This window comes from Phaenicophaeus curvirostris, chromosome 21, assembly GCF_032191515.1.
Source record: "Phaenicophaeus curvirostris isolate KB17595 chromosome 21, BPBGC_Pcur_1.0, whole genome shotgun sequence".
NCBI lineage: Eukaryota > Metazoa > Chordata > Aves > Cuculiformes > Cuculidae > Phaenicophaeus > Phaenicophaeus curvirostris.
In genome coordinates, this window is record NC_091412.1 from 9,047,056 (window position 1) to 9,074,874 (window position 27,819).

Sequence of the window (27,819 nt, forward strand, 5' to 3'; positions counted from 1 at the left end):
GGGGAGGGGCTCTTGATCAGGGAGGGCAGGGACAGGATGACGGGGAGCGGTTTTAAACTGAAAGAGGGGAGATTGAGGTGAGATCTTAGGCAGGAATGTTCTCCTACGCAGATGATGAGACCCTGGCCCAGGTTGCCCAGAGCAGTGGTGGCTGCCCCATCCCTGGAGGGGTTCAAGGCCGGGTTGGATGGGGCTTGGAGCATCCTGATCAATTGGAAGCTGTCTCTGCCCATGGCAGGGGGTTAGAACTGGGTGGATTTTAAGGTTCCTTCCAACCCAAATAATTCTATGATTCTATATGCCTTTGAAATTGCTGTGGATGCTAGAGAACCAGCCGAGAGCAATGGGGTCCACTGGTGGTAAACATGGGAGAAACACAAATCATCTCCACTCTCCATACCAGACAGGAATTAACTTTCCAAACACAGAACTCAGCCCAGTTCCTTTTCAAGCTCTTTATGCCTCGACATTTCCAGGCTTGATCCCCAGGACCTTTTCCCACAGGGGCCAGAGGGTAAGGCACCACAAGGATCCCAAAACAAAGCCCGCAGGCAGCGCAGGGACCGCAGGAGGCAGGTGCGGCTCTTCCTCTTACGTCCCTGTGCCACGATGGATCGATGCCGTGTCATCCCTCTGCGATGTAACTGTCCTGCCGTCAGTGCTTCAGCCATGCGAAAATTATGTACTTAATAACAATTACGTAATTTCTGCAACATCTTTCATCGGAATGATTCAAAGCTCTTTACACTCAGTAATTAAGACTCATAAATTGTAAATTGCGTAAAAGGTATATTGGGATCTCTTCAGGGCTGAGATGAAGCCATCTCTTGGGCAGGGTGTTGCAGCTGATCAACGCCCTATGGCAACGGCATTTTCTCTTTTGATATTATTTTTGTTAACTGATGCTCTTTGATACATTTTTGTACATGTGCCCTGAGGCCGGTTTGAGAATAATGAACATGTTCTATGTGCTTTTTGCATAATGAACTGAATTATTTAGTTGGCGCATGACCTAAGAGGCTGGTGAGAGACTAAAATATTCAAAAGGTGAGCAAATTTGAAAGAATGACTCAGTTAGGGACCAATAAATTAAGATCTGCACCCAGCCCCCTACAAGCATGCAGTGTAAAGAGAGTCTGATCCTCCGGTGTGCTGCACACAGATTTCTCTTTATCCCCATGCAGTTGCACGTGGTTAAAGGCTCTGGTTTTGCTGATCAAGCTGTAAATGTCAGTTGATGTGTTTGGACTGAAGCAAGGATCAATGTATTACAGATCCCTGCTCTGCCAGGCGGTCTAAGTCGCAGTTGGTGGCAAAATACCCATGAAAGTCTGTATTCTGGACTCTCTTTCTGGCCTTACAAGCTGATCCTTGGCCTGCCACTAAGCCCATAGATCCCGAAGCTGAAGCTCCTCTGCCTGAGCGGTGGTAGAAGCAGGAGCGCTTCCTAACCAGTTTCTTTAGCTCTGCGTATCTCTTTCAATCAGAGCCGAGCCTTTCACGGTGGGACAGGTGGTCTCCCGAGACGCCACCACCAGCTGCAAAGTGACAACTGCTGCCATCAGAAAGGCGAAAGCTGTCAAAAACCCCGCCAGCTGGCAACGTGAGTTTGGGGTGGGAGAATTGGAGGCGTCCCCCATCGCGCTCGGTGGGGAAAACCTTTTACGTTGCAATTAGTTTTCAAGCAGCAGCTCGTTTTTCAACCCCCTCGTCCAACCTGTCAAAGTCTTTGGGACAATTCCAATTATCTGTGCATCAGAGTCTAGATAATTGATGAAACCTCAAGCTACAAATATGTTTGGCATGAATTACATTTCCTGGACTGAAATTTTCTCCCTGTTTTGGGAAGCTGTGGAGATCTGAACTGGAAGCAGGAATAACATCAGGTTCTGGAGTTTTTAACAGAATGTGACAGTTTAATTAACTGAGCAGTCAGTTGAAATATGACTTCAGGACATAAGTTGGCCAACATCAGAGAACCTGAGGAACACCTCCCTAAATTAAAATAGTCAAAGAAAAAAAAAAAGAAAGCCTCACTGCCTGGTGATTTTTCCCTCTCCAAAGCTAGAAAAACAAACACATTTGAATACTTGAAAAGTTCTAAATGGAATGCTCGTTTAGACAGAGTTAATAAAGTGGAACAAGACTTTGTTGATAGCTCGGTGTCTTTGATAATTAATCACAGGGACTTGCTCTGCTCAATTACAGCATTCAGGAAAACACGAATGTAACAAATCATGTTACAGGCCATTGCCATTCCTCACATCTTTGGGACAGTCTATTCATTTATTTACATGTAAATACATGGGATTCTGTCTCATGCATAGACTTCTCACTGCTTTGGGTATACAAGTAATAAAAATTGTGTGTCTATGGTTTTTAACAGCCTAGATACTACTCTGGAATCGATCACGTCCAGTGTATATAAGGAATCAAAGATGCCTTTGTATAGAAACACACTACAACTTTAAAAAATATATTCTGAACATTGAGCATCGCTAAAAAAATCATAGAATATTATTTCAAACACATAATTAGACATCTTAGACGACTTTGCAAAATAAGCAATACAAATAATAATCACTAAGAATGCAAGAATTAGTGATGGGGAAAGTGGGAAAGATGCAAGGGAAGCTGTAAAATTGAGCAGACCATTACAGTAGGCGTGCTCCAAAGCTGCAATCACAGCAGCTTCAATCTCAGAGTTGTATTTTAATCTGTTTTTTTTTGAATGAGAAAACAAGTGGCTGCATGCACACATAAAATTCATCGCAAATTTGGATGTGGCTGACCTCAGACCATTAGCCTTGATGGGAATGGGAGGGTTGGTACTGGCTTTGCAACTGCGCTGAGGATATCAAAGAAGGGAATTATCCCACGTCCCGGCCTGGCAAAAATTAACTGGTTTTCTTAAAATTTTGCAGTCCCTCCTTGTCTCCTTCCACTGAGCACGTGCTCAATGGGGAAGGTTTGTTTCTCCATGCCTGGCAGTTGGGCACAAGTAAGGGGTTGAGCGGTTTCTGTCTGAATCTCAGTGGGTGAGTGTGTGGGTCAAAACCAGAACCTTGAGGTGTAAAACAGAACAAAATGAGAAGGGGCAGCCTCAGCCCAGCAGAAAGAGCTGCAGCAGTGACCTGCTGCTGGACATCTCTGGGCACCTGGGCTTCGGGCAAGGAGCTCTGAGCAGAACCATGGACATGGGAAATGCAGCTTCTGTGGCTTTGCCCCAGCCCTGACCCTGCTGCAGGCTGCTCCTCACACCTTTCTCTGCAGAGCTGTCGTGCCAACGGAATTAGTCTGGTTTACTGAAAACCAAACGGATCATCCCTACCTTGTCCATCCCTGTGTATTGCCAGCATTGTGCGGGACTCACCTCAAATGGCCTTTCTCCAATTCACAGTGTTTTCCTCAAATTCTTGGCCATTTATGGTGTCATTACTTGATCTTAAAGTCCTTTCCAACCTAAATGATTCTGCGATTCTAAATACTTGAATAAAACCAAGTTAAATAAATTACATCTAGTTTATAACCACTATCTCCATTTTTCCTTTTAAGCCTTTTTTTTCCCCTTTTGGTTTTCTAAATCACAGAATCACTAGGTTAGAAAGGACCCACTGGATCATCGAGTCCAACATTCCCATCAATCACTAAACCATGTCCTTCAGCACCTCATCCACCTGTCTTTTAAACCCCTCCAGGGAAGGGGACTCAAAGAGTGTTAAGAGACGCAACAAATGAGTGGCAGATATTTCTGCAGCCCAGGGATACTGCGAAAAACAAGTCTGAGTGTCATTTTGTCCCTCTAGAACTTTCATGGAAATTACAGGACGAGAAGCACGCACCACATTTTTAAATGCAGGGAAAACAGAGCCCTCCATGAAGCTCAAATGATATTTTATCCTGGACTTTCTGTCCGTGATCTTTGCTGTGAAGAGAGATTTGCTCATCCCTTGCCTCCCAGGCAGCTCCGCATCCAGCTGCCTCCTGATATTTTATCTCGGACTTCACGTCCGTGGATTCGGGGCTGGGAATGCAAAGGGTTGGAGCATCGCAGGCTCCCGGGGAGCCCCGCACCCCGCAGCAGTGTCTCCGCACACCAGGAGAGGGTGCCAAGCCCCCGGCTCTGCGCGGCTCGCTCCCAGCTCTCCGTCTCCAAGGGCTGCGATGGAAACACCAACCAGCGCGCCCCAGATTTGACGGGAAAGCTCTTTTTTTTTGGAACTGAGCTGCCCAAGTGACCTTACCTCCGTCTCACCGGTAACGGCAGGAAGCGCCCGAGACGCAGCCGAGGACTTCAGAGAGATATAAATGTGTTTTTCACCGTATTTCTGAAAGGATTTGGCTCTTTCGGCTGGGGGACGCGGGCACCGCTCGGGGGGACAGCCGAGCGCCTGGGGATGGGGAGAACCCGGTGAGACCTGCGAGGAAAGAGCGCAAGAGATGAATTCCCGCTGCTGAGCGACAAAGGAGGTTCAGCAGGGATAAAAGGCGGCCGATCCGTGAAGTTTCAGAGCGACTGCGAGCAAAAAATCCACCCGCAAGTGGGAGGCGCGGCTTGGATACCTGGAGCGCCAGCCCCGAGCGCCGGGACGAGCCGGGAGGGAGCTGCGGGGCTCCGGGCTGACACCGCATCCTCGGGGCAGCCGAGCAGAGCCGGGCTGCGGCCACGCGTGGGGTCTCAACCCTCCCATGGTGACAAACCCCCCGCGTGTCCCTCGCCGGGGAGGCTGGAGCCGCCGCGTCGCCGCCCGCGGGCAGCGGGGAGGGGGGCGACGTTCCCGAGAGCGGCAGGAACGCGGCCCCTCTTTTCATCCTTAGGGGGAAAACCGGCTTGAAAGCCGCGATCCCGCCCGTGGGAGGCACCCCGGGGCTCAGCCGATGGTGCCGGGGCCCGGGGCGGCGCGGTCCCTGCCCCGCCGGCGCATCATGTGCAGCGGGGTCGGCTGCTTCTGGGCTCTGCTCTCCGCCGCCCTCCTGGCCGCCTGCTCCGCCGCTTTCCTCTCCCCGGCCTGGCTGCTGCCTCCCGGCCGCGCCCCCGCCGGCTTCGGCTTGTTCTGGAGCTGCTCCGAGCCGCCCCGAGGCTGCCGAGGCTCCGCGGGACCCGGCGGCTTCGGAGACATCCCCTCCGGCTCCTGGCAGGTGAGCGCCTCCCCCGACGCGGCCCCTGCCCGCCCCGGGCTCCCCGACATCCCCATCAGCTCCTCAGCTTTGCACCTGGCTGGCCCCAGCATCCCCCCAGCATCCCCCCGGCATCCCCCCGGCATCCCCCCGGCATCTCCCTGCCATGCCTTGCGCCCTTCCCCGGGCTCCCCAGCATCCCCCCAGCACCTACCCGGCATCCCCCTATCTGTCCTGGTCTCCCCAGCATCTCCCCATCACCTACCTGGCACCCCCCCATCTGTCCTGCTCTCCCCAGCGTCCCCCCATCACCTACCTGGCATCCCCCCGTATGTCCTGGTCTCCCCAGAGTCCCTCCATCACCTACCTGGCACCCCCCCCGTCTGTCCTGCTCTCCCCAGAGTCCCTCCATCACCTCCCTGGCACCCCCTCGACATGCCCCAAGCTCCCTGGCATGCCTCCTGCTCTTCCCTGGGCTCCCTGATGTCTACCTGTCACCTCCCCAGCATCCTCCCATCTGTCCTGGGCTCCCCAGCATCTCACCATCACCTCCCTGGTGTCCCTCCTGCCCTTCCCTGGGCTTGCCAGTGTCCCCTCAGCACCCCGAGATGTGCCCTGTGCTCCCTGGCACCCCGCATCGTCCCTCCCACATGGTTACAGACCTGCCCCAGGCCATCGGTATCTCCCTGTCCTCCTGTCATCACCTCAGCTCGTCCCGTTCCCACCCAGGTTCCCCAGCAACCCCTCATCCCGTCTCCCAGACCTACCCCAGCATCTCTGTCCTGCCCCGAGCACCCCTGGCACCCCCTGCATGCCCCGTGCTGCCACTGAGCAGCCTCTGCATGCCTCCGTACTCATTTCAAGCATCCCTTTCATCCTCCCTGCCTACTCCTGAGCATCACCTCTGCACCCCCTGGGTGTCCTTGTGGTCCCTGTGGGGCCACATCTGTTTGGAACACTGCACGGAAACCTCCCGGGTGCCTTTGTGGTGGTCAGTGCAGCCTGAGCGTGGAGTCTGACCTGGGCACCTTCCCTGCTGGGGCTCCTGGCAGTGCCAAGACCTCAAATCCCTCCGATCCGGCGGGGCGATCTCCTGCCTGGGTGTGCAGGAGGGAGTTCAGGGAGAAATGGGAGAGGTTTGATGCTCCCCAGCGGGGCACTGAGCATTGCTTGCCAGCTGAGTTCACTCCAAGGAGCAGAGGTGGCTGCAGCTGCTGTCCCTGGGACACGCAGATCCAGAAATCGAGCCTGGACGCAGGGACAGTGGCTGTTCCCCTGCCCATCCAGCCCAGGGTGATGACCTTGTCAGGCTTGGGGAGGAAGGAGGCCAAGGCCTCTCTGCTTGCCCTGCGGGGCCTGGGTTTGCTGTGGTGTCCTGGCGTGACAAAGAGCCGCCTGTCCCTGCTGGGTGTGCGCAGGGCTCACACAAAGCCCTGACAGCCCACCACCCGCTTGCCCCTGCCCTTTCTTTCTCCTGTCCCCTCCATTCCTTTTATTCTTAGCTTCTTACCCTGAGGGTGGGAGTGGGATTTCACTACCGCTGCGTGAAACACATGAGCTTTGACTTGCTCCAGGTCACTCTTGCAGAAATCCCAACACGAGGGCTCAGTCCCTGAGTGGTCGTGGCTGTGCCCGGGTGTCACTAGTTGAATTCTCAGCCTGTAGTGAAGCTGCGCTCTTATCTTTTCCAGGATGCCAGGTCTGTGTTTGATTGCTTGAATCCATCGTGATCCTTAAAATTGCCATTAAAAACAAATATTGTGAATTACAAAGAAAAGAACCAGCTGCAAAAAATCCTTCCTATTTATATAAAAATGTGCAAAAAATGCTGTTGTTTCCCTAAGCTGGCCTTTGTTCAGCTGCTTTTACAAACATAATTCAGATAAACACTTCCAAGTAATAACAAGCTTCAAAGATAAGAATGAAGCTCAGCAGTGACTCGTTGGAACAAGCTTCAGCTACACAGACTCGGCCACCAATAGCCTCAGAAACCACTTCCGATCCGGAATGTAACATAACACAAAGTCTCTCAGCTCCTGAGCTTGGGCTGTGGTAACGAAGGATAAAATCATGGTACCGAGCAGGGTTTACAGGGGATTTTGGTGACACATCCTTTATTAATACCACTCAAATAATGGATGAACAACAAACAGTGCCATCTCTTTCAGGGGAAAGTGATCCCCTCCCAGCGTTCCACCACAGCGAGGCTGAGAATACCTGTTGTGATGGTTATTTGATGGGGAGGAATACAATAAAATATCCCTGACAGCTCTGCTAAGGCAGGCAACAGCTTTGGCTTTCATGCATGAGCAGCCTCTGAACCTGCACGCCTCGGTGCTCAGGACAGAGGGAGCTGAGCGCTGTGAGCCCCATCCACAAGTTCAAGCAGGAGATTCTCCGTTTTGGAGAGATGGGGAAACAGCAGGTCTTTTTTCACTTTGCTTTCAAAACTTGTGACATTTATTTCCAATCTTTCAAGCAATCTCATGGGCATCTTCTTTAAATGACAACCAAGAGCCTAATGTAGACAGGGATCTAGGAGCTTTTGAAAACAGCCACTAGCTTTCTGCTGAAGTGGTGGAGGCTGACGAGAAGGGTGTGAAGCTGTGGGAGCTAATGTCGATGTGGGGCTCAGGAGCTCTTCTAGTGTGAAGCTGGTGGCATATCTGGGGGGATGCTGAGAATGTATCTGGGGAGGATGCCTACCTGCAGCACACAGGGGATGGGAGCAGCCTGCACCTAGAAGTCCGTCCCTAGGGAACGTTGTCCTTTTTGTTTCCCAAAATGTGCATGGTTGCTGCCTTTCCAGTGTTTCCCTGTTCAAATGTGCCGATGTGATGAAGGGGTAGAGGAGCGTTCAGCCCCGCAAATGATCATTAATGCCAGTTGTGTGTTTGCACTTGGGGGATTATGTTAATCATGCTACAAATGATGCTTTGAATCATGTCTAGAGGTTAATTAACATGCCTTTCTTCTCTTAAGAGGACCTTCATGTCTGCTCAGAGTTGCTGGCTTTTTTCTGCTTCCTTTCATAATTACTTTGCAGCTCTCTAATATCATGGGTACCTTTAATTTAACCCTGTCAAGTGCTCAGCATCACGATGGTGGTTTGATGGGGTGGAATATAATAAAATATCCCTGACACCTGAAGATGTTGTGGCCAGTCTGTCTTGTGCAGAAGCTGCTGGAAACTGGAGAAGGTCTGGCTAGAGCCTGGTGAGAAGAGAGGATGGTGATGTTGTCCAGGGACCACAGCCAATATATGAAGGGCAATTACTGGAAAGGAGGATCTGTTGTGGGAGGACTTGGATTTCTCAGGGCTGGGCATCCTGAAGGGTGCAGGTGCCCTGGGGAGAGGAGAATGCTCTTGGGAAGCCAACTGGTAGAGCTGGAAAAAACAGGTGAGCTTTTGAGCTCTGAGCTGCCTCATTGCATCTCATTGCTTTTGGGGTTTTTTGAGGCCAGATCCCTGTGTGCGTGTCTGCAAAATAGTGCTTTATCCTGAGCTAATTTATTTTGTTTTTCAGCAGGAGCATTTTGGCTCATGGGTTCCTGTCTCAATGCTGCACTTTGGAAGCTACTGCCGCTTCATTTCAAATTTCTATTTTTATTTTTCCAGATAGTCTCCAGTTATTTTCAGGCTTTGCCAAGCACGTAATCTAAAATAACAAAGACGCTGATCAGCTCACGGTATTCAAGTTAGAGCCACATGGATCATTTGCTTATGAAGCCAGTGATGCCCTGCTGGACCAGAGCACAAAATAACCCGCTCAGGACAGGGGGAAGGCTTTGTATGGCCTTGTGAGTTCCCCAAATGGGTCTTTCCTGGGCTTTTGCCCCTAGCAGACCTTGAAAAGATTCAGCTGTAAAAGCTGCTTACCCTTCTATTAGAAAAATACTGAAAGGTTCAGCACTGGGTTCCTGATGTAATTTTAGGGTTGGCCATAGAGGTCAGGTTTGCGGAGCTACGCAGCCCTGTTCCCGGTAGAAAAGCACGTGGGGTGCTCACGTAGACGAGGTGGGGAAGGTTCTGGAAAATCCATCACTCTTTTTCTAGCACATGCTCTGGCAAAAGGGAGAGCTCAGCGTTTTGGGAGTCCCTGCCTTGCAACGTGACCTCTGAGAGCCACGTTGATTTGGGATTATTTAGCTCCTCATCTTAAGAACTTCCCAAGAGAGCAGATCCTTCCCGGATTACTCTGCCTACCAGTCAGTTTGATTTTTAATTGCGCTTACACACCCTTGGCCAAAGGAGCAAGGGATCAGCAATTCTTGAAATCACCATCTTCCTCTTTATGCAAATCACTTTGTGGTAGGCTTTATCTCCTTTCATTAACCACCCAGAGGATTTTGACCTACATTAATAGCACAGAAAATACCCAGTGTGGGGTAACCTGTAATTCCTGGGCTCTGGCTCCGTACTTCAATGCCCGAGTAGCAAACCAGAACCAGGACTCACTGACCAGTGAACCACTCACCCCTAAACCGAGGCAGGACCAGCTTATGGGTGCGGCACAGAAGGTCAAGTTGATTGAAAATACAGACAAGCTGTTCTCAGGATTATTTCCATCATCTCCGTTCTCAACAAGAGATGGAAGCTGCTTTGCTTAAACAAAGGCACAGAGGGGTAGGCATTAGCTCGGGTCCTGAACCCTGTGCCTTGGGAAGGGCATCGCCTGCATCCATCAGGGATATTTTGGCCTGAACATTGAATTGCCCCTTTGTACAGCCCAAAGGAGAGTCTGGCTCAGAATGGTGGGGACACGGCAGGGACGTTTTGATGGTGGGATGTTCCCTCCATCCTTTTAAGGCTGCAAGTCCCACTGCCTTCTGGCTACTCTCCACTAGCTTTGTAAGAAGCAGCCAGATGGGAGAGCTTTGTGGCTTGCAGGGTGTTCCTTAGCCCAGGAGGATGAGTCCAGCTTTGCCATCAGCGCCAGGAAAGGGCTTATCCCAAGGAAGGATAATGAGAGAGTTCGGGTAAGGAGGTCTGATCTGGTACCCAGCGACAGCCAGTGCATTGCTTGCTGCCTAATTAAAATTTCATTAAGTTGGTTCACATCCCTTCATGAAGGTCACAGGCCCACCATTGATGTGCTAATGTCTTACTTTTTCTCTTTTTTTTTAATCTTTCACCACTATCCATCATTCTCTTAGATAAAGCAGTGCCATTAGGAACTGCTCTCCAGTGTCCCCAGATGCAAAGACACTGGAAGAAAGACAGCTGTAATTCATCAGACATTATCTGTTTCTTATTTTCTCCCTGATTAAAAAAAACCAACGTGTTTTTTTTTTCCTTGAATCAGTTTGGGCATCAAACAATTGCGTTGAATACCCTGATTAGCTTGAAAATAGGGAAGTTACCTGGAAGGCCAGGACTGGCTGGTTTTGGTGGTGGTGGTGGGTTGCTGAATTTTGTGTGAGCTGCTAATTCTGGGGCTGGGGAGAAGCACCCTCTGTGCGTGCTTCAGCAGGGGCAGGTGCCCATCAACCAAATCCTTCATTTGAAGGGAAAGAAATAAGGACTGGAGCCTCATTGCCTCTTCTGCATCCCTGTGCCTCAGCCCAAACCATCTGGGCTCTGGGGACTCTGAGATATCAGTCACCTCCCTGGCAGCATCACACCTGGGACTCTGCGTTACTGCCAGGTTGGTTTGGGGAGGTTGGACGCGCTCCCTCTCTTCCCATCAGAAGACACCGGGAATTTCTCAGTGCTGCTGGGCAGGGGATGGCATCTGCATGGGAGCAGGATGGAGAGGAAAGATCAGATAGGAAGGAGAAAGCTCTCAGATGGTGCGAAGAGGAAGGTAATTGCCAGGGAGGAGAAGACTAGGACATGTGGGATCCTCTTCCTGGCTGTCGCTTTAATGCTGACCAGATGGCGGATGTTTGTTTCTGTGACTTGTGTGGGGGAAATATGAACAAGCTGCGAGGCTTGATCCACCCACCCCTGCGCACGCAGCACCTCCTGCACAGGCAGGCGCCTTCTGTTGTGCCCAGGTTGGTGTTCCTGGCTTTTACCAAGATCTCTTGCACCTTAGCTCAAAGAGAAGGGATTGCTGCTTAGGGTGCAGGGCACCAGCGTGGAGTGAATGAAAGCAGAGGGTTTAGGGTCCAGTGCAAAACTCACGGGAAGGTTTGATTGAAGCAAAAGACGTGGTGGCCGCGTGGTGCTGGTGGCAGTGACTCGTGGGATGCAGGAGCACACAGAGACCCATCAGGCGCTGGGGTGGAGGGAAAGCAGCGTTGCTGTTGCCCTGCAGACAGATACCAGTCTGAGCATTCACGCTGATCCTTTCCAGCCCCCTTTATTTACCTTCCCACAGGCAGGAGCGATCACTCCTCCTCCACCAGGAGCCTGGCCAAGTGCATCTCAAGCCACGCAGCTGAGCTAGAACCAGCTGCCAACATCTGCATCCCCTTCCCGGCATCAGGCCCTGCTGTGGCCTCCCAGGTGCTTACCAGCAGTGATGCAAATCCCAAACCCCAAGTCCTTACTCAGCACCTCTATCTAACACTGATTTATTTTTTTAACGAGGCTAAAAGGCCTGGTGTCCGTTTGGTTTCTGCCTCTCCAGGTACAGCACCTCCTAGTTTAACCCCAAACCATATTCCCTAGGTGAATATTTAATGACACGGAGCTCAGATGGGAAAGGACAGTATGTTAAAAAAGAAAATGGTTTGAGTAATTTCCCCCCCGTCTTCTCTTACAGTTGATTTTACAGCCAGTTTTTCCCCAGCTCATTCAGGGTTTCTCACACCTTTTCCGTCTCACAAACAGCCCCAGAAAGACAGATGCACTATAACCTTCACTCTTATTTTCTCTCATTTAGCCTACAGCTTTCTTTCCTAATTATTTAAGGTACTTACTTTCTTCTCTCATTTGCAGAGATGCTTAAGCATTTGAGCAGGGCTGAAACACCCAAGCGGTCTGTAACCTTCAGCCTATGGCTCCAGGTACCACGGGGCCCATCCAGGGTGGCAGCTCTCAGAGTGGTCAGGTTCCAAATAATAATTTGCATTAATAAACTAAAGTGCATCATGGTGTGACCCAGACCACAGGACACAATGGCAGGAGCTTTGCTGAGCTGGTCTCTCTCTGCCAAGCCAAACAGTGGGTACCATTTCTCAGCACTAACTCATTGTGCTGGACAGTTTTCTCTCTGTTAGCTGTTTTCACTTTAAACTGTAAAGATCATAGATGGGTTAACTGTTTCCTTAAAATTTTCATTAGGGATATTAATTGACTCTTCCCAGGATGGTAATTGTGTGACATTTTGAATTTTTTTTTTTTTTTTGGTGAATGAAACAGTTCTCTTCAGCAGATTTATCGCTCAGTGAATGGCACAGCCGTGGTGTGTGTCAGACCTGTAAAATATTAAAATAATGGGTAGGGGATTGTTGTTAATCGGAATTTATTATGCTACATAAAGGCTTATTTACAGTCCCACCAGGAGACTATTAATTTGTTTAGGGATAAACAATTAATCTCCCTGGGGGTGGGAGCAGAACATCTGACAGTTTTATGCCTCTTCCCAGGGCGGTGGAGGCAGGACGGCTCCTGGGTTCTCCAGGGAGGTCTCCCCTGGTGTGGACGTGGGTCTTTGGTGCCTGGGGAGATGCAACCCACCGGGTAACGAGGTCCTGCTTCTCCCTGGCTGGTTTTACACTGGGATCTGTGCTCTCTGCTGTGATAAATGGGCTTTTTCCTGCCCCTGCCTGAGCTGGGCTCTCACAGATGGCCTTGATGCATCGTCTTGTTTCCCCTTCCCGTTTATTTTTGGGTTTCAGACTTTGCATCCTGTTTCCTGCATCCTCTCTTTTCTGCTTAAGATACAACAGTCACAAACAGGGAGGAGAGAGAGAAGTGTTGCACAGTTGAGAGGGGTTTTAGCTCTTACTGTTTGGTACCTTTGCCCCATGGACTTCTTCAAACTTAAGGCTCATTACTTTTCTTCAGAAGCAGCTGTTTGATCCGCAGGTGCGATTCCAGTACAGGGCAGGAGCACTTGGGTTTAATTCCCAGGCAAGGCTCTGGAAAGGTTAAAACAAAAGCAAAATTTCTGTTTTACAAGAACTTATCCAGTATTTCGGCAGGCGATGCCAACACAGTAGGAAAAGAAGTTCACATCCTGCGTTCAGGTAGCTCTTCCCACTGCGTACCAGCATAATGCAAGAGCCAGGACCGATGGCAGGACCCAAACGAGGTCCAGCTCCCCTTTCAGTGTAACGGTCACCTGCACCCATCCTATTTGTGTCTTTTCTTTTGGCACTACATCCTGCAAAACATCTTTGCACCTTTCTGCAGGAATTAGCAGTCTAAGCAGCTCATAGATTGTTTCCAACAAGAGCTGCACATTTTAGGGGATTTGTGCTACCGTAATTAAGATGCGCCTAGATCGTTAAAAAAATGCTTCACAGGAGAGAGGAGGAATTCTGCTTCACAAGACCCCTTTCTGCTGAAAAATTCAGTGCTATAAATAATTAATGCTCTTCATGAAGGAGGATGGTTTGGGTGTTGCTGGGTGGAAGGTGAAATTCAGACGCCCGGCGTCTGAATTTCACCTTCCACCCAGCAACACCCAAACCATCCTCCATCTGTATTTCCTCCCTGTGCTGCTGCCCTGGGAGCGGTGGAGAACAGGGCTGCGGCTGCTGTCCCGGTGGGGCCCTGTGCAGGGAGGCTGTTGGTGTGATGGGGTCGCTCATCCTACCCCAAACCTTGTGTCCCTCCCAGGGTATGGATGTGACAACTGGCTGGTCCTTGCTGGGGGTGCCCCAACCTCATCTCTTTGGGTCACACTGGCTTGGAAGGCACCGGAGAGGAGCAGATACCCTGCTGCCCCTGTCCCTGCCAAAACAGCCTATTTCTCTCTGTAACTGTTGTGCCTTTTACTTAAGCAGTCAGGAATTAATTTATTGCCAGGACAGCGTTTGCGTTGCTTGTGTGCTGTATAAATAGGCTATAAATAAGATGCTGATTTCTAATCACCGCACAGCACTGGGGGAAGCGCTCGCACCAGGCTGTCAGAGTGGTGCCTGTGCCCCCCTTGCCTATCGAGTTCCAACCCCCCTGCCATGGGCAGGGACACCTCCCACTGGATCAGGGGCTCAAAGCCTCATCTCAACCTGGCCTTGAACCCCTCCAGGGATGGGGCAGCCACCACTGCTCTGGGCAACCTGAACCAGGGCGTCCCCACCCTCACAGGAAAACATTTCTTCCTAAAATCTCATCTCAATCTCCCTTCTTTCAGCTCAAAGCCATTCCTCCCTCATCCTATCTCTGCATTTCCTTATCAAGAGCCCCTCCTCAGCTTTCCTGTAGTCCCTTTCCATACTGGAAGCTGCTCTAAGGTCTCCTGAGAGCCCGCACTTCTCCAATCTGAACAATACCAACTCTCTCAGTCTGTCCTCTTCCCACTCCCAGCCTTCCTGTGGCTTCCACATCATTATTTGCATTTAGCAGATTATTTACTCTTGGTTTGTAATTTCTTTTGAGGAGGGGTGGGGGGGGGTGTGGGAAATGGAAACTGGTTTTTGGTTTGTTCCTGTCATAACCATGGTTGCCCAAAAGCTCAAATATAGGGGAAAAGCAGCAAAGGAAACCAGTTCATTTCTAACCAGAATGTCTCAGCAGGGCACGAGGGCTGGACAAGGGTGGGTGGAGGTGGGACTTGAGCTCCTTAGAGCAGCTCCCGCACAGGTAGGAAAATGAGGACGAGAGCTGTAGTGCTTTAGGGATCCGAGATGCAAATGTTACTGCAGGGCAACTCACCAAGGGCAGGAGCATTTCAGAATTTGCCGTGAAATGCTGTGAAATGACAGGACTTGATGTGGCTGCTGCAGTGCCAGGACTGAGGTGCCCTGGTGCTGTTTGAAGGTTGCCATGAGCTGGATGCTGGAGGAGGAATCACTCATCACAGGTCTCTTCGCTGCCTCCGATGGGGCTGGCACATGTCCCTGCAGCACAGGGACCCCCTTGCTGCCAGTTCCATCCTGTTTGCAGAGGTGGAAGCATCTCCTGCAACTGGGATAGAAACAGCGACAGTGCAATCAGGCACCTGTACCCAAGCGTGAGCTGGTTTGCTATAACTTAAGAGCTTTTCCTGGTTTTGGATGCTGATGCAGTTTGCTAGAACATTAAATAGCAAAACTGCTTCCACCCCAGCCAGGTATGCAGGGCACAGGCTGTGCTGCCTCCCCTTCCACTGCCCCTGCACACTGTTCCAGCTCCAGGGAAAACACTGCAAAGCACCATCCCACAGCATGAGCTGGGTTTGGAAAACAGCCCCAAATGACCCAGTTTTGTGAAAAAAGGGGATAAATCAGGGAAAAGTCAGTGGGGCTGCGATAGGTGGTGGGAGCAGCCTGCTGTGTCAGCTGCAATGACACCTTCGCAGCAGCGGGTTCCCTGCCAGGGAGCATCATTGGCAAAATACCTTCTAATTGCCAGGCTTGCAGGGCCAGGCGCCGTCACGAGATACATTTCAGCTCTCAGCGGAGGCGCTGACACGCGTTGCAGGCATCTAATGGAACTTATATTGGTGACGTAGCCCTTCATGCATGTAATACTTTTGCTATTATCGCCACAGCCTGAATGCTAATAACCCCTGGGACGAGGCGACAGGTGAACTGTGGGCTCAAGACTTAACAGTGAATTTGAGCAGCAGAAGGTGGAAGGGAAGGGATGGGAGAAGCTGCCCACAGCAGGGCCCCACTGCTTACTTCAAGAGAGGGAATTTGTGGGGATGGTGGGGGGGAGTCACCTCGCTAACAGCCCTGTGTATCTTTTCAGACGAGCGCTGTGCTGTGTGCAGGTGGCTGTGCCCTCCTGGCCCTCAGCGCGCTGCTGGCCATCGTTGCCATCCTGCTGCCCAGCGGAGCCTGCGAGAAGCAAGTCTGCACCCTGGCTGGCTACATGCAGACAGCAGCAGGCAAGTGATGGGGACTTTGGGGTGGAAAGACTGGGTTTCCTCTGGTTGCTGCCTGACCGTTCACAGCATTCTGTGCTCTCAGCAACAAGGAGCTTGCAAACTGTAACCAGCGCTGGGAGAAGAGAGAGCAGCCCTTTGCGTTAGCAATTACCTCCTGCATTCATGATTATAAAATCTATTAAAAATCCCCTCTGCCCAAATACACGGGTCTGTGGCAGAGAGCCTGGGCTGCAGGTGCTGCTCGGTGCTCACTGCTCAGGCTCCTGGAGGTGCTGCTGCACCTCATGAGGTCTGATAGACATCTCCTATGTGGTTTGCAGTCCCATTTAGACCACCTTGCAGCTCAGCCTCTGGAGGGATTTCCCTTGCAGCCAAGACAAGCCGTAGCCCACCGTGTCCTGCATCGCCCCTGACCTCCCCCTGCCAGCCCTTCTGATGCTCCATTCACTTGCATTTCCATTGCAATCACTTATAGTTCAACCTTGGAGAAGTGCTAACACAGAGAGGAGGAGGGAGGCAGCTGGGAAAGCTCTGTTCCCATCCTCTGCTCCCTGCAGAGGGACAGACCCCACCCAAAACCTGCTCTCCACTGTGGGGAGCTGTGTCTCCAGGTGCTGAAGTGTTGGAATAAACCACCCCAGTTCCCCAGCAATGTCACTGGGGCTGCACTGGACACGAGCCACGACAGGAGATTAAGCCGCCTGTTCGTATCTATGGCTGAGGATAAACTCCTTTCCTTGGAGAAATCCTTAGGGCTAGCCAGACTTCGTTATCTGCCTGGCAGCATTCAAGCAGCTTTTGGGGAAATCCTGTTATGTGCTCTCCTTGCCAGGGTTCATCATGCGGGAGCCAATTTGGGAACAGATGGAGGGGCCTGGCCCCTTGGCTGGGGCTGCTCCAGCTCAGCCAGGCTGTGAGTGGGCACAGACAGATGCGAGTGACCAGTGCATCCCTTGGATGCATCCCTTGGAGCCACAATCGAGGCATTCCCATTGTCTCCCTGCGTTGGATGGTGGCTGCGGCCAACAGATCCCCTGGGTGCAGGACAGAGGCTGGAGGAACCCTGTGCCAGCAGGTCTCAGCCCCAGCCCAGGGATGCCCTGGGTCCCAGGGTGGCACCGAGGGTGCCCTCCTGCGCAGGAGAGAAGCAGGATAGAAAGAGATAAAGCTGGTTATCTGTGCTCAAGGGGGTGGCACATCCCCACGGTGTCTGGCTCTGCAACAAGAGCCAAGCGGGTGCAAAGCAAGGGATTAGGAAGAGTCCCTGGGAAGGAAACGGACTGTGGCAGATAAATACAAATGAGGCGCTCTGAGGGGTTCTGGTAATATTGAACAGCCTGTAAATAAACTGTAGGCTCTAAGCGTTACTGACAAATGAAAATTTACTGGGTACGTTCAAGCAAGCTAATGGGCTGCTCTAAGCCCTGGCAGTGCCTTGCTAAGCAGTTTGTATCGCGCTTTTTAATTTTGGTTCACTGTGGATTAATTCCCATTCAGAGCGAGGCAGCCCTGAGTCAACAGAATTAAATAGTTTAATGTATTTGGATTCAGAAATGCTGCTCCCCCTTAATTTCTCTCCCTGTTCCCCCCCCATCTCCACCCCGGTCCTCGGGAGGAAGCTCTTCATTAGAAATCAGCTTCAGGCGGGTGACAGAGAAACTCTTTCCCAAGAATCACATTATCTCATAGATGAAAGCAGGGATTTTAGGGCAGATGAATTTACATGGGAGAGAAGGAAAGCAGGGCAAGCTGTGGGGGCAGCTCTGACCCGGTGTTGGCTCTGCCAGGCGAGCCCCTACAAAACCCACAGGAAACGCCAGCTGAGCAGCAAGAGAAACAACTCAAGGTATTTTGCAGAGCACCAAATGCCCAGGTAAATAAGCTCAGTAGCATAAAACATTAAACAGGCAATCTAATTTCCCAATAAAGGGCCAGGTGCATGAAATGTGCCATAAAGCGCAGGAGCAGAGGCGCCTGCAGAACCAGAATCAGTCTCTACAGGCTCTGCATGATCGGACAGAAGCCCCGAGCCACACTCACATAAATCCAAGTGCAGAGGCCAAGCTGAAGCAAACAAGACCCAGTCCTGAGAGCCGACCCACAGCAAGGGGCAGCTGGGCTCAAGCTACATCTTTAACACTCTCCTGCTGTTTTTCAGAGAGCAAAGCTGCATCTTTTGCAGCTCCAGGGAGAGGGAAGATAGAGGAAGATAGAAACCTCATGCAGATAGAGCAGAGCATTAATTGCAGACACAGACAAGCCATCAGGGTTCAGAGCTGGGCTAATTGTCACCATACATTGAACACGTGATTCCTGATGCCTGGCACCCACCCCTTGGAAAAAACCCCAATATATCCACACAAATGATAAAAGGATGATCCTTAATGAAAGAGTAAATGAGCAGCAGAGCAATAAGGAGGAGTGAAGGATAAAATACAGAATATTTGTTCAGCTTTCACACCCTACAAAGAAAGACAAAGCTGCCTCTGAGAGATTAGAGAAGGGACTCACTCCTTAAGCACCGTGCCAGCCCAGTAAAAATGAATTTGTGCTGTCCTACCTCCTCCTAAACCTGCACAGCAGCACCTCTAGAGAGGCTGGGGGAGCCAGGCTGGCCCCATTTATAGTGGTCAGTGGGGTGGTCCCAGCTCCAGCTGCAGCCCATGACTGCTCACAGACAGCTGGGCTGCAAATAGGTAAACAGCTGAAATCCTGCAGTAGTTGGTTTTCAGCAAAAGTCTCTTTGCAGGCATTTTTAAAATAGGATTTAATTCCAAGGAGAAATGTCTCCTGCTGTATGGGGCTGTGAGGGAAGGGCAGGGGATGTTCTCCAGGGATGGCTGTGCCTGTGCATCCTCTCTGGTGGTTTCCAGGTGCTGTGCCAAGAGCCTACGGTTATACCTGGACATAACAGTTTATCTCTGCAAAGCTCTTTGAGCGATTGCCAGTGGCAAAGTTGCTGGAGGGAGTGTGGGGCCATCTCAGGCACCAGCTCAGCCACCGGCACCCATCATAAAATCATAGAATCATGGAACCACCAGGTTAGAAAAGACCAATCAGATCACCGAGTCCAACCATCCCCATCAATCACTAAACCATGTCCCTTAGCACCTCGTCCACCCGTCCCTTAAACCCCTCCAGGGAAGGTGCCCCTCCCTGGGCAGCCTCTGCCAGTGCCCAGTGACCCTTTCTGTGAATTTTTTTTCCTAATGTCCAGCCTGAACCTCCCCTGGCGGAGCTTGAGGCCATTCCCTCTTGTCCTGTCCCCTGTCACTGGGGAGAAGAGCCCAGCTCCCTCCTCTCCACAACCTCCTTTCAGGGAGTTGGAGAGAGCAATAAGGTCTCGAGATCTGAGCCGAGGCTGAGTAAACCCCACCAAGCAGCAAATCCATGCATCTTTCTGCTTTGGGGGCTTGTGGGACTAAAGGAAGGATTATGGATCTGCTCTTGGATTAAACTGGTGGTGACCGCGCTCTGGCACCGAAGTGGATGGCATCTGCTGCTTAGGAAAAACAACAAGTCAAGCTGGGCAGAAGGGACCAGCAGCCTCCATCCACAGCTCCTTCGGCTATCCTAAAAGCCTCAATAAAAAGAACAGGACTGTGTTGCTTTTTGGAAGCGTTCCATCATGCGCTTTTCAGAAAAAGGCTTTTGCTTTGCTGGCAAGTCCATCAGTGGTTGTTAAGTGGGTGCTCCCCCCATCACCCCACAGCTGCTGATCCTTTCCCTGAGCTCTCAGATGTGCCTGCGAAGGGGCCTGACAGGAGGCTTCAGATCTTTGCACCTCAGCGAGGGTACAGGCACAATCGAGCACGAGAGAAGCCTTCGGGGCGAGTTTTGTTTTCACCCCACGCTGCTCTCTGTCTCATCCTACTACCATCAACTTGCTGCTCAAGACAACCCAGTGCTGAGGGCAAATGAGCCTGACCTGCTTGTGCCTTTCTAAGGCTCTTTTAGTTTTAAAGAGCAATTTCCCAGCATTGCTACGACAGAATCAGAACAGTCATAAGACTCCAGTAAGACAGGCAGAAAGCCCCAGTTACGCAATTCCCTTACTTAGCCACACTTCTATCCCAAATTTCATGGTAGTCTTAAGAGCGTCTTCCTGCAAAATTTGATTGCATTCTGCAGCCAGGATCCCTTTCGCTGGCAGAAGCAGGGTGGCATTATAGAAATGACCTCAGATTTTGGTTGGTTAAGCAGCAAAGCAAAACAGCAGAGCAGTTTTTGAAGTAGCCTGTAATTACTTAAGCCACTGATCATCAGGGAGGGAGAATTGTTATTTTTCAGATCAATGTGAATTTTTTTTTAAAATGCGTTGTGTCTCAAGGACTGAAGAGCAATCCAGATTCAAGTGGGCTGTGCCGTTCCCCTAGAGGTGCTGTGGGACAGGTGGGAGGTTTGTCCCAGCCTTGGGAAGCAGGGATGCGCTGGGGGCAGCACGGAGAGAGCAGGTGCCCGGGCAGGAGGCTGGTCCAGTGCCTGTGTCACGGGGTGACTTAGGGAAGCAGTGGGTGCTCACTGCCCCCACCGTGCCTCCCATCCCAGCCCACCTTTGGGATCGATGGCATCCTGTTTTTCCCAGCTTGTGCAGGCTCTGAATGGCAAACAGCACCGTCATCCGTGTTCGTATTGATTCCTCTGACTAATATCGATTAGCCTGGTGACATGTAGGTAATGTGTAATTAATAACTTAGATAAAAATAGCACCAAGAGGGTGTACAACCAAGACCCCTTGGTACTCTGACCTTCGCTAGCGTCTCCATTGCGGCAGCAAATAGAGGGCTTGTGGCTACTTGGTAATTGCTGCCCTGCTATTAAAAACACAGAAAGTCTCCCCTTCTCTGCTGTCATCACTACCACACGAGGTGATACCGGAGTGCTGCCTGATGGGGTCTCTGATGACTGGACATCAGTGGAGCTGTTGCCACAACTCAGGAAAGAGAAGACCTGCTTGCCTCCCCGTGTTTTGCTCTGTAGCTCAGGCACTGATTTTTTAGGGCCCAAACATGCTGCGAGTTGACAGAGCTTCCTGTACGTCTGCACGTGGTCCGGCTGCATCTGCAGCAGATGCCCGCGAGGTCTCGGATCCTTCCCATCCTGCCCCTCACCAAGAAATCACGATTGAAATAATGGCCTGGGGGAGGCACTCTGCCAAATATCATCTTCCAATTTCCTAAAGGACCTGTGGCACCATAGAATCATAGAATCACCAGGTTGGAAGAGACCCACTGGATCATTGAGTCCAACCATTCCCATCAATCACTAACCCATGTCCCTCAGCACCTCGTCCACCCGTCCCTTAAACCCCTCCAGGGAAGGGGACTCAACCCCCTCCCTGGGCAGCCTCTGCCAGGGACCAATCACTCTTTCTGTGAAGAATTTTTTCCTAATGTCCAGCCTAAACCTCCCCTGGCGGAGCTTGAGGCCATTCCCTCTCGTCCTGTCCCCTTGTCCCTTGGGAGAAGAGCCCAGCTCCCTCCTCTCCACAACCTCCTTTCAGGTAGTTGGAGAGAGCAATGAGGTCTCCCCTCAGCCTCCGCTTCTCCAGGCTAAACACCCCCAGCTCTCTCAGTAGCTCAACCAGTAGCTGTTGGGGATGCTGGAGAGCAGTGTCTTGGAGCAGACATAAATGGAGCAGACATCTGGCCAGGGCAGGAACAGCTGGGGGGTGGGTGGCCAATGCTGTCACCAACACTAGAGGTGTTCAGGGCTGGCCGAGGAGACGACGGTCAGAGCCAGTCCCAGCCTGTGCAGTCTTTCCCACCCCCTCCCACTTTGCATGTGCTGGGGATCAACCCGCAGCCAGTTTCTTGATGGGCGTTTTTGTGTCCCCAGCACCCGGGACCCCATCCTGTTGGCGCTGAGGATTTGGAAGAGCAACTTGGCTGGGGAAGTGAGGGGGGAGCAGCACCCTGTCATCCAGTCACTGATTTAAAATCACTCCAAGCTTCTCCCATCCCTTTCTTAAATACAGCATCTTGGTTTTTATCGCAGAGCCCATGCAGTCCCTCTTCTTGTGGCAGTAGCGCCTTGAAAAACATGCTTAGTCTTGATGCAGTGACATTGCTGAAGCTGTTCAGTCACCAGAATAGCATTAAAAAATATTGCCATAAAGCTGTTTCCAGCCATCCACAAAAGGTCCTCCAAAAATGCAAGATTTGGCTAAGTAAGAGAAGCACTGAAAGATCATAGAATCATAGAATCACCGGGTTGGAAAAGACCCACCAGATCATCGAGTCCAACCATTCCTATCAAATACTAAATAGGAATAAAGATAAAGCAAGTCCAGTCTTGATGATGCTCGGGCATGAAAGTGTAAAACAGTGACAAAAGTCTGGACCCAGAGATGGCTTCAGCTCCTGAGTGGCACAGGCAGCTCTTCTATTTTCCCTTTCTCTTCCTCATTCCCATTGCAGCTGGGAGTAATTGCATGATCCTTGTCATTGCTCCGGTCCTTATTGCCATCTTCATCCTTTCCCCTCCACATTTCACATCTTGTCCTTGTGAAAGAGACAGCGACCAACCACGTCAGAAGCCCTGCTTCCTTCCCTGCTACAAGGCTTTCCCCCCTGCTTTCTTTAATTACATTAGCAGAGTCAAAAAACTGCCTTTGGCACATTATTATTGAGTCAGTGAACTCTCACTAATTCCTGACACAACTAATAAATAGCTGACGGTGGGAGCGCGCTGCTGGGGCGCTGGGGAGGGGGCTTTGTCGCAGCCCAGCCTGAGAGGTGCTTCACTCTGGTGCCAATATTGCTTACGCCTGACTTAACGCATGCTCTCATTTTTTCACTTGCACAGATGCAAATCCTCTGATTTGCTGCATTTTTGGCTCAGTAAAAGCCATCCCAATTGTGGGCCTTGGGCTTGTGTGTCCTGGAGCAGGGACTGCTCTGAACCTCGCAGAGATGCTGGGTACCAGCATCAAAGCCCAGATGATGTCGTTCTTCCAGTCTCTTCTGTTTAAGAATCTGATGAACTCCCATGTTAAAAACAATAATAGACTTTTTTTTTTCCGTCTACCTTCCCTCTGGGAGGTGTCATCTGGAAGGACGTTGCAGGGGAGCAAAATGAACTTGCCAGATCCGCAGAGTGACGAGCGTGAAAGTGGAACCACAAACATCGACTCAACTTCAGTCTTTCACCAGAGGAAATTTTTACTTCTGCTGAAACAGTAATTTCTCCATCTTCACTTCAGTGCATTCATGCGAGTGACAGATCATCTTGGTTCGAGAGCCATTTTATTATTTCACTTCCAAACCCTAAAATCTGCAGTGGAAAGCCAGACCATTAAACTTAGCAGTAAGAGGGAGAGGGGCTGGCAGCTTTCCTTATCAGCCAGGCTCCCTGCCTCAGGTTAAGTGTAGATTTGCCTTCCCCAGGGCTTGAGTTCATTGCAGTCAAGGTGCGGAGCTGTGGAAGGAGAAGGGGCCAGATCCTGGTTGTGCTGTACAGCAGCTGGGTCCTGCTTCAGCAAGAGAAGCTCAAGATTCATTTCCATATGATATTTGGACAGTTTTCCTCCTTCTGCTTAGTTTTCAACCTGCTGGTTCGATGCCTTTGCCCTCCCCTTGGGTCAGGGCAGCAGCAGTGTGCCCGGGCTAATCCCGGGAGCAGTTTATTTCTCAGTAGCATCATTTAGAGAATAAACAGCCCTGTCTTTTCATTGGTTTCTTAGAGAGGGGCAATACATTTCCAGTGGCATCAATGACAAAAGCAATATCCTTTCATTGCTATCATTGGAAAAGAGCAGTTTCATACTGCAAGAAAAAACTAGTTTGCTTGTAAAAACTGTATTTTCTATTCCCTTAAACCTGGGGAAATCCTTGTTGTATTAATATGTGCCTGAATTGCTTCTCTTTCAGCAGTTCTCATAGGAATTTGAGTTTAGACCAGTTATTGCACTTGGATGCAGTAACGGTCCATAAAAAGTACATTTTGTGAATAACGTCAGTGCTTTGTAATAAATGGGAACAACAAATAACGAGTGCCACTGGGGCCTCAAAACCCCCTGAGGAGATCCCAGCCCGGCCCAAGGACCCCAGCACCGCACCAGAGCCCAGTGTTTCAAGCTGAGGAAAGCAATGCTCCAGTTTTAGAGGGAATTTGCATCCCTTTGCCTGTGACTCTGCATTCAGTTTGCAGGCAGTTGTTCCTCCTTCTACGATGCAGCATCGTTAGTCTCATTATAATGTTTTCAAGACACCAGCATGGAGCTCAGGGGTGTTACCGGTGGGCTCTTTGAGCCAAACCTTTTTAAGCAGGCTCGCTCGTATGAGTTTTTAGGAAAAGATAGCTTTCATAAAGCTTAACCATGCTTGTTGGTTGTTCTGGGAGAGAACCACTGTGTGAGAGGGTCCTTCTTGCCTTGCAAGGTCAGGTTGCTGGTAGCACAGCTGGGACCTGATAAACTGGATCCCACAAAGCTTTGGGGCATCTATCATTTAGCAGCTGTCATTAGAGGCATGCACCAATAGTGGGAAGAAGTATGTCTTATTTCCTTGCTATCTGATTATATGTTTCGGCTGAGGTTTGTCTTCATAAATGATTTGACTTTTCCCTTTTTTCCCCCTGGCTTGGCTCATGTTTGCATCTGCTTTTGCTGGGAAGATGGAGACAGACCCTTGCAAACCCCCTCCAGGACCACCTGGATATCCCACCTTGCTGTGGGGAATGGAGCTTCTAGCTGAATTTCATGCATCCCAAAGCAACGTGTAGAGATCACATTGTCTTTTATTGACTCATCCATCTGGACTGAGCAGTGTAAAGCAGAGGAAAAAAATAAACCCCCTCCTCATCCTCTCTGAGGGCGGGGTGAGATATGGTGACAAGCACATCATGTACATCTGTCTGCCAGCAGCAACACGCTGCCCCGAAATCTGAAGGTTGATACCAGTTTAGGGTGGAGCAATGAGCCCCCAAAATGCCTCAAAATCTGTTTTCCTGAGATTAGATGAAGCTCACGCTATCTGTAGATCCACCTGGGAAGTCATTACGAGGCCTTGCTGTTGCCGTACGGCAGAAATGTGCTGGCCCAGCCTTGTGAGCAAGGTGATAAATCTGGGCTGCAGCTGCACGCTGTCCTTTGTGTGGCAAATTGCGCAGGCAGTTAAAAAAGTCCGTGTTCATGCATCAGCCAGTCCTGCTTTAAGAGAAGGCGTGCACAGAGATAGGATTTCCCTGAGAAAGGAGCTATGAAGGTCTGACAAAATGGGTCTTTCAAATACCTACGGTCCAAGCTGCCTGGGATGGACCCTTCGGAAGGATGCAGGGTATTTCAGCTCGGCTTTGCTTGCTCTAGATGAGCGTTTGGCTTCAGCATCCTGAATAACTGGCAGGCGGTGCAGTGTGATCTGGGCTGCTGGGTGAGCTGGGGAGCCAGCCCTGAGAGCGGATGTGTGACGGTGGCTCTGGGCCAGCCCCTGCTTCCCTTTTTGCACAGTCTGATAATGCAGCTATCCTGGCAGAGGTCTCCGTCCTTGTGCGGCACGTAGCACAGCTTCCAAGCGAGCGCCGGTTCAGAAGTGTTTTGCGCTGCCTTCCTGTCTGAATCTGTGCTGAGTCATATTTCTTTGCTGGTAAAGAACAGATTTGCTAGGAAGAGAAATTTACTCCACATTGAGTGTAAACACAGGGAACATGGTGAAGCCCTTTTCAAGAGAGTAAATCTGTTCAAATGGCTGAACACCTTGGGCAGTGAAAGAGCAGGTGGAGAACTAACCTGAGAAAGGAGAGAGGGGCTAAGGGAGGGCTCTCTGGGGAGAAAGCACAAACTGTAGGACAGTGGAAATGTATAAAGTGGTGAAATTACCCCAACGAGCAGCAGAAGGCTCCAGCAAGGTTAACGTTTTGGATCTTTTGAAGATTCTTCTTATTTTTTTTTTTCCCAGTCCTATGAGTTGCATCCCAGGCATTTTAGACGGAGCGAGTTGGTAGCCTTTTCCCCTGAATTAATCTCATCTGACCTTTCTCAGGCAGCACGCGAGGGATGCAGCCCTGTGTCTCCTCCAGCTGCTGGGATAAGCAGGATTTTGCTCCCTGGTTAGGCAGCAATGCTGTGCTGCAGAAGCTGCTCTGTGCACTGCCCTGGAAGGGCAAGCCTGGCGTGTTCACGCCACTAGGAATCAGCTTCACGATGATGGTTTGGTCAGCTCTTCTGGTCCAAGTCAGAGCTTTTTCTGTGCTCTACAATAAGAGCACTCCTGGACAAAGGCCCTGGTCCTGCAGGGCTTTATTCGCTTGCCTAATGAAAATAGCTAAAACCATGCATGAGCCTTGGGTGGTTGAGGAAATGTTAAATTGTTATCCCCTCCCAGCCATAACCTTGGCAGAAGCACAGCTCTGTCTGCTACAGCCCATAAAATGAACAGACCCTGTTGTTCCTGGTAGGGGTATAAAAATATAATTACTTGAAGGGTGACTTACGATCCAGTGAAACAAGGATCTTCTCTTTTTTGATTGAATTATGCAGCGGTATTCCTAGAAGACTGGAAGCAGATGGTGAGCTCTGGCCAGGCGTTTAACAGCCTGAGTTACTGCGTGGAGGGAATGGACCCAAGCAAGGCTGCAACATGCCACTCTGCCTTGCTGCTTGCCCTGGGTCACTATCATAGCGTATTCCCTGGGAAAGGAGAAGCTGGAGGATGGTTTGCAGCAACGGATGGAGATGTGGAGCATGTCCAGTAGCAGACAGCTTGTTTTGCCGCAGAAGCACGGTGCTCAGGTGGCAGCAAAGAAGCAAAAATTTTGTTTCTGCAAATCCAGTGCTGCTTTGGTCCCAGATAGGCACATTGTGATAGCAATCTCGGTGTGCATCGTGTCAGGATGCTGTGGACTTGGGAGGTGGCAAACTGGCCCACCTGTCATGCAGGAGAACTCCTCATTGCTCTGGGACCAGGAGGAGGTCAGACGAAGGCAGACGGTCCCCTGAGCTGGGGTGGAATGAACACTGCTATATAATTTCTGGCTCGCTGCTCCTCCTGCCCGCATATATCTTGAGCACGTCAATAAAATCAAACAGACTATTAGCAGCATGTCGTGTTATCAGCCAGGGATGTGTGTGCTGTGCGTTAGGCAGCCATGCAGCCTGCATTCTATGAAGTGAGCTGCAGCGATTATCACATCCCCTCACAGCTGGGTGATACTACAGCTCTTATGATCTACTCTAAATCAAAGGCCCTTTCTTTTTAAAGATAAATTAACATTTCTCTCCCTTTCTTTTTTCATAATGGCATAACAGCCAGCTGACTACTAGGTGAGACACTCTTGTTGCTGAGTTGTGCCTACTGCATTGTTTTTTTCATTATTTTTATCAAACAAGCAAATGTTCTTTTGGAGCTCCGAAGTCCTTACGAGGGAGACTCATTTTCTGCTACTGTGATCTCTTTGTTGTGGGTGGCTGATGTATGAAAAGGAATTGCAAATAGCTGTTTACAGCAAGCAAATTCATGGAACAGCCCACTTTAATTTCTGCTATCTGTCAGATACTGTTGTTGGTGATGGTCAAAATTAATTAAGCAGGAAGGAAGAGAGCAGGGAGGCAGTGTGCATCCAGTTCTGACATTGAAACATTAATGGTGAGCTAATCAAGAAAGACTATCTATGAATATCTAATCAGCTTACAGTTTGCATTTTTTACTGATGCAGTGAACTTCTGAGCAACAGCCCTTTGCAGGAGGCGTTGGGAGTGGAGGTGGGCTGCCGGCTGCCTGATCGCTCTATCTGGGAATAAACAAAGAGCTTGTGCTTGTGTCAGGGGCTC

At 50.4% G+C, this 27,819-nt stretch overlaps 1 protein-coding gene across 1 annotated transcript in view; it reads left to right on the plus strand.

Moving 5' to 3' along the window:
* The first annotated feature begins 4,869 nt into the window (after positions 1-4,869).
* LHFPL7 (LHFPL tetraspan subfamily member 7) overlaps positions 4,870-27,819 on the plus strand; it is a 63,482-nt gene continuing 40,532 nt past the window's right edge. Inside the window, exons 1-2 of the mRNA XM_069874301.1 lie at positions 4,870-5,139; positions 15,914-16,052. Of these exons, the coding sequence (XP_069730402.1) occupies positions 4,879-5,139; positions 15,914-16,052 (400 nt within the window). The 5' untranslated portion in view covers positions 4,870-4,878. The remainder of the gene's footprint in view (positions 5,140-15,913; positions 16,053-27,819) is intronic.